The sequence below is a fragment of the Zootoca vivipara genome, chromosome 13 (assembly GCF_963506605.1).
Source record: "Zootoca vivipara chromosome 13, rZooViv1.1, whole genome shotgun sequence".
NCBI classification, from domain to species: Eukaryota; Metazoa; Chordata; class Lepidosauria; order Squamata; family Lacertidae; genus Zootoca; species Zootoca vivipara.
In genome coordinates this window covers 20,161,809-20,172,430 of record NC_083288.1, presented here as the reverse complement: position 1 = coordinate 20,172,430, position 10,622 = coordinate 20,161,809, and the positions used below count along the sequence as shown (strand labels likewise).

At 45.0% G+C, this 10,622-nt stretch overlaps 1 protein-coding gene across 1 annotated transcript; it reads right to left on the bottom strand.

Moving 5' to 3' along the window:
* Positions 1–2,403: 2,403 nt before the first annotated feature.
* On the bottom strand, positions 2,404–8,700 carry HOXB7 (homeobox B7). The gene is made up of 2 exons (XM_035135589.2): positions 8,156–8,700; positions 2,404–3,578 (listed from the first exon to the last, which is right to left on the bottom strand). Exons 1-2 carry the CDS (start codon positions 8,553–8,555, stop codon positions 3,325–3,327), a joined length of 654 nt encoding a protein of 217 aa, XP_034991480.1. The 5' UTR covers positions 8,556–8,700; the 3' UTR covers positions 2,404–3,324.
* Positions 8,701–10,622: the final 1,922 nt, after the last annotated feature.

Here is a 10,622-nt window from a genome sequence, read left to right as displayed (position 1 = left end):
CGGTTTATTTTTAGTCTGTTTTTGTGTGTGTGTGTGTGTGTGTGTGGAGTGGGGGGAGGTCAAAATATGTCGTTCTATAGTTCAATCTGGTTGTTGTTGATATTGTTGCTTTCCTCTTAACGCTGTTCGAATTCCCTTGCGGGAATTGCCCAAGAAATTAAAATGTTGACTCTCTTCCCCTCCACACCCCCAATCGAAGTTTAAATAATTGAAGGTCCCAAGTAGTATCCGAGAGAGAGATGTATGGACACGTACATATACCAGCTTGTATATATGTGTGTATGCACGCATATATATATGCATATGCATATATATATATATACATATACACACACATATATATATACGTGTAGGGCGTTTCTGTATAGGTGTGTGCGGAAGTATGCATGCTTACGCTCATCTATAGAAATGGAAGAGAGGAAAAAACAGGCAGGCGTATATGCACAGGCGCACTAGTGCGTTAGGAAACGTCCACTACCGCAGTGGTACATGCCACGAAAACAATAGTACTGGTCCAATGCAGCAAAATCTGGCGAGGTAGGGGGGTTGGGCTGTTCTAGAACACGCTTCTGCCGCCGCAAAAGGTGTCTTTTGCAGTAATCTGCATTGCTAGAGAAGCAAATATACATTCCCGCTTTTGGGGGGGGGGTGCCGACCTTTTTTATTTTAAGGACGGGAGATGCTGTAAATTTGACCTGTTTTAAAGGAGACACTCAAACACACCCAAACACACACACACAAACACATACGTCCATGTGATTGTGCATATCCCTATATAAACCACCCAGCCATGGCGTAAACCTATGTTAATTCTATCTACGCGTGTATTGTGTTTGTCCGTATAGGAAATATTGCACGCATATACCTCTATAAACACATATATTATTTATTTGTGTATATGTTAATCTCTCTGTGTGCGTTTGTTCTATGGATAGGTAGCTAGATATAGGCAGAGAGAGAGATGATATAATTATATTTCTGCTTCTTCAAACTCTCAGAACGCCGTTTGGAGCGACATTGGGAAGCATTTTCCCTGGAATATCTTTCTGGGGGAAAATACGGTTAGCATAGCAGAATCCTTCCTGTTTATTTGAAAAATATTTGTATTTCTGGGGGGAAATACACTCTTTTGGAAGGATTTTTAAAAAATCAAACTAAAACTAAAACACACACGTGTGTGCGCGCGTTTGTAAATGGTTTGCAGTTCAATTTTATTGTGTAGGGAAAGGAAGAATGAACGAAGGAAAGAAAACAATTAAAAAATTTCTATATATTTTTTGTCCATTTTATTTTAAATTCTTTGTCGCAACGGGCAGGTGTCTCTTTATATATTATTAACCTATCTATATATTATTAGCCTATATATATTTCTCATTGTTGGCTGTATTGTTAGCAGTCTTGAGTGTCCTGGGTTGAAAGGCGGGGCATAATTATTATTATTTTTAAAAAAAGAGTGAATACACCCAGGTACAACACATCCCTGAGCACGGAAAAATCCCAACTGCTCGATTCTGTGAAAGTGTAACGTGTAAAACAGAAGGACGTGTTGAAAGGGCCCGAAATTGGTTGATACAGTTTTTGCCTGGTTTATTTTCCTACATTTAATTGCTTCCATTTAATTTTATATTTGTTTTAATGTTGAGCGTTACTTGACTCTAATGATGGAAGCGATGGTTTCCCCATAATAAAAAAAGGCCGAATAAGGCGATAAAAACACAAAACAAGGAAGCACACCCAATGCTACTGAAACGGCGGCTTCGCTTTTTCAAATCGAGGGAGTCTTAAGTTGATGATGCTGTTATTTCTTCTTTTCCTGCTTATTTGGAGTCTGGAAAGATCAAAGCGGGAAGGATGGTTCCCCCCCCCCCGATGTAATCATCAGATAGACGCAACTTACATTCTTAGTCACGGTTCTTTCCCCTAGCACAGTGGTTAACGCTGTATGGCCAACACATTATTACGGTGGAATTAAGATACGTGTGTGTGTGTGTGTGTGTGTGTGTGTGTGTGTGCGCGCGCGCGCATATATATATATATACCGTATATATATATATATATATATATATATATATATATATATATATATGAATATGCGCACACACACCTCACACCTTGAAGGAAATAAAAAAAGATGGCATGAAGATAGTTTGCAAGTAGAAAGACCCCCCCTTTCTTCTTCTTCTACGTTTTTAAGATTCGCTCACTCAGGCCACAATCCAGTAGGAAGGTCTCCTGCGCAAGTGAAACAAGGAAGGGGCTGAGCATTATAAAGGACTTCTACAAGAACCACCGCCCCATCTCAAGTCCCATGGATTCTGCTCACAGGGAGCAACTGACCCCATCCATCCAGCCCCCCCAAAATGAAGAAAAACCCATTAATGGACACGACTTCAGTCTATTCAGTAAGGTTATTTTCTTTTTTAATGATTCTTTTTCCCTCTCTCTACGCATAGTAATCACATAATACGAATAAAAAGGCTTGGCCAACTATTAAATTATTTGCTATCTATCATATACATCAGTTTTACTCAGCACAATATTAATTTTCGGATCCTCTAGTAACGGCAATAAGGAAGTGGTCCATTGTCCAACATGTAAAAATATACACCAACCAAAAAATAAAATAAAAAAATAAACAAGCAAAAGGGAAATAAAAGGAAAATAAAAATACAGCACCGGTAACCAGACGTAGAGGCACGAATCTACGAAGAGGAGAGGGGAGAATAGAATGGGGGAAATCTCTTAGAATTATGTACAACAGTCGTCTTAATGTTAAGCGTTGTGTTCCCTTCATACATTTTTCTAAGAAAAAGTGCTAACCACGTCCACATTTTCACTTCATATACCATTTTCTTAATTAAAAAAAAGTTACATTAGGGAAGGCGGAAAAAGACCCTCCCTTTTCTTTAAACAGGAAGATTTACAAATACTTGGGACTATATGAATACCCACACAGGGGATCAAAACATTATCTATATTTGCTTCTAAAGAGACATTTAATAGGTAGATTTATTATTCATTTTTGTTGTACAAAAAACAAAGCAGAGAAATGTTAATATAGGTAGTTTTCCAAGTGTCGAGAAACAGAATAAACCATTTTTTTATGTTTTCAGTTTTGCTTAGATGTTTTGATTTCTTGTTCAATGTACAGTCTTTATTGGTTCACTTTTTAAAAATTCCGTTTCTTCCTTTTATTTTTCTGGACAGTACAGTTCAGTTTTTGCCGAAGCTTCTTCTCACCAACATCTCTCTCTCTCTCTCTTTCTCTCTTTCTCTCTTTCTTTCACTCTCACTCTCTTCCCTCTCCCCCGCCTTCTTCTCCCTTCACTCTTCTTCATCTTCTTCAGCATCTGGTTTTTCTGGGACGTTTGATCCGGGGCCTGCGGGTTTGTTTTCCTTTTTCCACTTCATGCGCCTGTTCTGGAACCAGATTTTGATCTGTCTTTCTGTAAGACATAAAGCGTGGGCTATCTCGATGCGTCGCCTTCTGGTCAAGTAACGGTTGTAGTGGAATTCCTTCTCCAGCTCCAGCGTCTGATACCTGGTGTAGGTCTGGCGTCCTCTCTTCCGGTCAGTCCCTGTGAAACAATAAATGAGAATCTCGTCAGTTCCCTTTCGCTCGCTGCTTCTTTTGTAATTCTCTCTTCTTAATGTGTATTATCCCTCCCGGATTCACTGCCCACTTGTACTGGTCAAGTCAATTCAAATTAAATTAAGTCTGCCTTGTTATAACAAGAAGCGTTTGTTTGTTTGTTTTAAAATAAAGGTTGGGTTTAGAGTTTAGCTCAGGAAGGAATGTATCATTATCCTCAAAAGATTGTCCGCGTTAAATTTGTTCCTAACTCCAATCACCTTGAAGCAAGCCCCTTTAAATCCAACAGGACAAGGTTAGGCTTGCAACCTTAGTCTGTAGGCTGCGATCTCCTATACAGGCTTACCTGGGAGTAAGTCGCACTGAACTCAATGAGGTTTAACTCTGAGTAGACATGCATAGGATTGCACACAGGATGGCACCTCAAGAAAAAGTTATTTTTACCTGTGCAGACTAGCAGGCTATTCCGCTTGAAATAAAAGGAATAGTAACGTTACATGCTATGGATATTACCAGAATACCTCCTCCCAAAGGCTTTATTGCAGCCTTTTAAATTTGCAGTTCTACATTCTCAATATATATCAGCTGCGAAGACTGAGCTTGTCCTATGTTTACTCGGAAGAAAGTCTCACTGAGTGCAATGGGACCTCTCCTCGGGTAAATGATGCCTAGGACTTCAAGCGTAATGGATTTTATCAGATGCTACTGCTTCACATTTTGTCGAAGAAAAACCCGATGTTTTAAAATGTCCAGATATATCTCTCACACCTCACACCCCAATACTTGAGATTTATGCGTGTGGGGAAAGTATTCTTATCAAAAAGGTGCGTTATTTCCCTTCTCCAAAAGTGTGAGATTAATTCTTAATCATGCAGCAAATGTTGGAACGGGTTTAAATTCCTTGGAAACATCTTCAGTATTAATGTCCACATCTGGTAAGCTTCTGCAAGCCAGTAATGCTAATGCGCGGGTAATGTTACTTCCTTCCTATTTCAACTTGTGTTTTATTTCTCTCCAAGTGTCTAGAAAAATTGGTCTCCCCTCCATTAGGGAATTCGGAAGCTGGACAAAGTATGTGGACATTGGAACTCCTCAAAGGAAGAGGCGTGCAAGTCACCGACCACAACTATTTTACACAGGCCTCCAAAGAATATGGATTCAAACCAGGAATCAATTTTCCTGTCATTTCTTAGAGTCCGCTTGTGGGTACAATCCCGTAACCGAATCGATACTCCTGCTTTTGAGCAGATAGATTTTTCTGTCCAGCCAAAGGAGGCTACATCATTCATCTGAAACTTTCTGGAGGTTTGAGAAGTGTTTGCTGCTGTTGTTGTTTTTTAAATAAAAATGGGGGGGGGGGCGACGGGACGGCGGCAATAGTCTTCTGTTAAAGAAAAGAGTCGTAGAAAAGTCCGCCTGACTGAAAAGGCGGGGGGATAAGATGTCTGTGGAATGTGGGTTGTAAAATCTGTTGAAGGGAGCACCATAAACTTCTCTTGAATAGGGCAACCAAGACACATTCTCTTTTCGCCAACGGAATCGCCCAGATCCAACCCAACAGCAGACAAGAAAGACGGAAGGTTGGGGGGTGGGGTGGAGAAGAGAGGGAGGCGGGCGGGGGAAGAACCTTCTCTAGCTGGATCTAAGGTCGATGTAAGTTCTGGGAACTGGCAAGGAAGCCACCCTTAGCAACGATACCGCGTCGTCTACAGACGGCAATCAGAGCTTCGGAGTCTTTTTCAGCACCTAACCAACCCACACGACACTCTGCCCCCTCCTCCCTGCCCACCCACCCACCCCCAACCCGTCACCACTGTGTTTCAAAGGAAGTGGGGAGAAAGGAGGGGGTTATTCTAAACCGTGTCTCCCACAACTCCACTCCGGACCCCCGCGAGCACACACAAAAATTGCGCTTTGATATATCATCTGTAAACCACAGTTTATGGATCAGGTAATAAGGGAGGAGAAACCAACCTATTAGGCCAGGTCTTTGAGAACTTTGCTTTGATGTGCCTCTCTCCTTCCCACTCTTCCTCCCCGCCCCCCACGTCTGCTTTCCTGCAATCTGCATATAGTCCCGGCCTGGAATGTTTGCTCTCGTCCTCCTAAGAGTACTAAAAAGCTGCGTCGCAGACGTTGTGTCTTTAAAGATAACTCCTTTATCACACTATCAGAGGAATTGCCTGGCAAATCGCAGGGGATGTGGACGGGGTGGGCGAGAGGAAGGGTTGGTAGAGATCCTTCAGTAATTTCCACTACCCAGGGCTCGCAACCTAACTGCCCTACATTTTGCAGCAGATATATTTCTACCTGTTCATCTTCTACCTGTTTGTGTGTGTTGCCATGCAATTAAATAATAATAAAGGATTTAGCAACTGGCCACTGGCAAAATATTCTTCATTGCCTCCCTCACATTGCCCTTTTTTTCTATACAATTAGTCGTACCATAACACATTTGCTCTGAGCGTGTTGTGGAGGTTTTCCAGAAGTCTCTTCCCACATTTCCCAGCTACCTATAAGCGCTTGTGGTCAGCCTTGGAGAAAGAGCAAACACGAAACTGGCTAGCAAGAACCCCAGTGGACACGGGCATCCTGTTAATACCAACGCTGGTAACAAAATGAAAACATTACAATTTGCTCAGTTGCTAGAAGGCCAGCAGATGTTTTTCCTACACCTGCAATCCCTTGCATATCATGTGGGGAGGGGGTAGCTCAATAGCCCCATCTTCCGATGTTTTACCCCCGCCTACCCCCCTCCTGCTTTTCCTGGGTAACTTAAGACCCAAGAGTCTACAGGCTTAAGTGAGACTTAACACTGCATTTCTCAATTTCTAATTAATTTCCCCTGGAACATCAAGCCTGAAGAAGGGTTCTGTGCAACTCGAAAACCTTCACCCAGCAAAGTTGATTGTGGCTGGTCCTATTAAAATGTTCATTTCTACTGGTCCCGTAGCAGGATTTGTGTCAATTAGAGCTTGTTGTGGAGGTAGGCATAATCTAAGCCTTAGCAAACAAGAAAAGCAGGGGATGTATATCTGGCCCCTCTGTCGCTCTCGTAATAAGATGGGCACTGGCATCATTCAATAGGCTTATGGGCATCTAATATGAGTGAGCAGGTTTGTGCATCAAATACCATTTTGCGGTGGGTTCACCCCCTCCCCTCTCTGTTTTGTAAGGTGCCGTGGCAAATTTAGAGGGAAAACAAATGTCCCACGTTGACTTTAAGAATAATGCCAAGAGCAGACAGAGAGAAAGACAGACAGATTGATTACAGGGTTGGTTCTTGTTGTCAATGATTCACACACAATTGGGGTTGGTGGGAGGGGGGAGGAAAGCTAGATGTAACAAGCCCGAGGTATTTGTCCTCCTGCTACAGAAACCTTTGGCGCCCCACCAGAGTCACAAATGTAAACAAGCTACTTACAGTGCAGTCCAATACACCCCTACCCAGAAGTAAGTCTCCGTGAGTTCAGTAAGACTTACTACCAAGTCAGTTGGGTAAATAGGACTGCAGCTTTTTTCCCACGCTTCTGCTCCTAAGTGCCACAAGCAAATTTGAGGAGGGCAGATATACTGTACGCCCCCGCCTCTCCGCTTTCTCCTTTGACCACTCCATTCCCTTCCGATTTCCTCTTCCAGAAGAAGTCATTTAATTCTCGGGGGGGGGGGGCGCTAAGGTTCTGATGAAGAGCGAGGGGGAGAGACGGGCGACATGTTTGCTGGCAACTCCAGTTCCGAAGGAATGTCGACTTAGAAGCGGTGGTTGAGCAAATTAAGTGAAACTCTTAATATCGCGGAAAGAGGACAACAACCGCACACTCCTCTGTCCTCTGTCTTGCCCGGCCCCTACTCGATTCCTGCCTCCCTCCTTGCGTCTTTCTTCTTCCTGGGGTCGTGTCCAACGTCCGTCCTATTCAGGAGAGACCCACTGAAATGAATGGAAGTGACGAACACAGGCCGTTCATTCCAATGGGTCTACTGAAAGTAAGGGCTAGCGTTGTATACAGCCTTCCCCCCCCCCCCGCAAAACCAAACGACACTCACCACAACGCCCTGAGCCGTATTCCATGGAAACTTATTCCCAAGTTTCCTTTCTTTGGAACCGCTGGGAAATTTATAAACATATGCATATATGGCGCGGGGAGGGGGGGAGTCTTGAAGGGTGGGTTTCCTTTTCTCCCCCCCCCCTTTTTATTATTATCGTACAGCTCTGTAATCCCAACACACCACCTTTCTTCGAGTAGAGGAAGCCCGCAGCAGAAGCAGCCGAGCTAATAAATATTTAAGCTGCTTGTTTGTTTGTTTGTTTGTGTGTGTATGTATGTATGTATGTATGAAAGGGTTGCTTCCTTGAGGGGGGTCTCAGAGAGAGAGAGAGAAGAGAGAGATTCATTCCTTTGGAGGCAAACGTCATAAAAGGAGAGCTCAGCACAATCCTCTCCCCCCCCCCCGTCCGCACATCCCCAAACACAACTTCCCCTCCCACCAAAATCATTTATAGCATCTCCCCCCCCCCCGGTTTCCTCGCCCCCTCCCCACCCACCCACCTCAGAGGACTCTCACCTGTGCTTCTCATCCAAGGATATATCCGTAAGTTGTTTTCGTGCCGCAAGTCCGCGTCTCTCTGGTCGCTTTTGTTGCAGTTGGACTTGGACGCGTCTCCCGGACACATCATGGAGAGGTTTTGCTCGAAAGGGGAACAGTGCATGTTGAAAGAGGCGGCTTCCAGCCCGTAGCTGCTGGAATACATGCCGGCTGCTTGGGGGTGCATGCCTCCCCCGTTGGGGTACAGACCAGGCATGGAAGCAGCGAAAGAGGCCGTGGAACTCGAGCCATACCCGTTGCGCTGGGCATTGGAAGCGAATGCGCAAGAAGTTTGCTCAGGAAACACTCCGGAGGGGAAAACCGAATTTGCGGCCTGATATTTAGAAAATAAAGCATTCGCATAATACAATGAACTCATAATCTGGCCGGGTGATTTGTAGGCCGGGACGTTTTAGTGTCGGTTTTACGAGGTACCGTGATATATTACGGAATTAGACTCCAGATTTACACCAAAAAGGACCCCCTTTTTCCTCCCTTGGCCATGTGACTCGGGTCCACGTGATTCGGGCAGAGCCAATCCGCGCCTAGCTTCCTCCCTCCCCTCCAACGCTCCCCCCATCCTTCACCTCCCAAGCTGTGTCCCCCCCACCCTTGTAATATGGAAAAGGAAGAGAGAGAAAACACAGTATGGAGCACTGGTTGGGATTTATAAAATACGATGCATTATTGATGATAGGATACAAAACCTCCCAATATAGAAGCGGGAAGGAGACGAAATGTGCACACGAGTCAATAAGCCACCGGTTATATCAGTTGCTCAAGTAAGACTAGCAGGAAAAGCGGGCGCAGTGGTTGTGGAGGGGGGGCGGGGGTAGGGTAAGAGAGAACAGAAAAGAATATATGAAGAGACTGCAAGGTGGGCGGGGGAGGGGGAAGAGATGGGAATAGGAAAAGGAGGCAGAAAAATACAGTTAAAAAGGAAGATGAAAGAAGGAGGGAGGGGTGGGGAGGACCCATTTTGTCGGTAAAAACAGCTTGCGGGAAGTTCTCCCGGGCAAGCTTCCACGCAATGAATGGGAGTCTACGGGGGTTGCCTTCAATCCAACGAGGCCAGCATAGGAGAACCCTCTTGCGAGATAGTACCTTATTTCTTTCTTCTATAAAGAAGCAGGTAAAAGTAGGAGACTGTCCTTTTTGATCAAGAGTAGACTACTTTCCTCCTCCCTCTCCCCAGTCCCTCCCTGCCCCTCTCTCCCCCCCACACACTCTCCCACACATACTTTCACTCTCATACAGACAGAGAGAGTGTCACACGCGCGCACACGCACGCGCTCACACAAATACACGATAAAAAAAAGCAGACTAGGTATATAGCCCTCCCTATCCCACGACCTCGGGGCGGGTTTCTCTAGATATACTATACAGTTCCATTGACTCTCTCTCTCTCTCTCTCTCTCTCTCTCTCTCTCACACACACACACACACACACACACACACACACACACACACCACAACACACACACACACACCACAACACACACACGGACTCACCATCTGACTGCCGCCAACAAATCGGCCCCCCACCGCAGTGATACTTAATATTTCCCTTTTGACCGTCCCCCTACAAGCTTGCCTATTTCCCCTTCTAAACGCCGTTCAGTTATGCATGTAATTTATTCCACTGCCACAGGCGTTGGGTCTCGGAGCTGGCTTTGCTTTTTCTGGTGGCGGAGGAAGAGGAGGAGGAGGGGGAAAGAAGGGGAGGGAGTAGGAAAGATTACAACAGATCTCTATTTAAGCGTGTCAGCTCTTCTGCTGGACTCAATTACAGTGAGAAGGAAAATGTGACCAGCTGGTTACTCTTCTTTCTGCTGGAGAAGCAAGGAAGGCTTCCAAAAGAAAGGGGGAGGGGGAGGGGAGGGGAAATGGAAAGGCACACTTTTCATTGAAACTTATCAAAGCCTTCTATGACAAATAAGAGTAAAGATGGCCTTGCAGTTAAGAGATTGGCAGAGGTCCTTCTTTTCAAGGTTAAGTTGCAAAAAAGAGGGGGGGGGGCGAATAGGAAGGTTGTATACATCATGCTTACGCTCATTATGGGAGGGGGCCGAGGGCAGCCAAACTGACAACGTGCCACATACTCCGAGAGACCCAGAGAGGGGAAGGGGGCGAATGGCCACCATAGGAACAAGGGAGCTGGAATCCAGCGGTGACAGAATACAATCACACACACACAAACACAGAGAAGTTTCCTGGCACAGAGAACCTCCATCAAACCTCCCTATCATCACAGGGCATGAAATACATGCTTGCAGTACTTTTCAAAAGGATAACCAAGCCCCCCCCCCACCTTCGCTTTCCCCCTGGTTCGCAAGCCCTTGCTCCTCTTCAGGTGCAATGTTCTCCAAAAGCCACGAGTTCCTTCGGTGTCTCTCCAAAGGCTTCCTTGGGTGACAGTAGGAATGGCTTGGCTGCATTTGGGTCG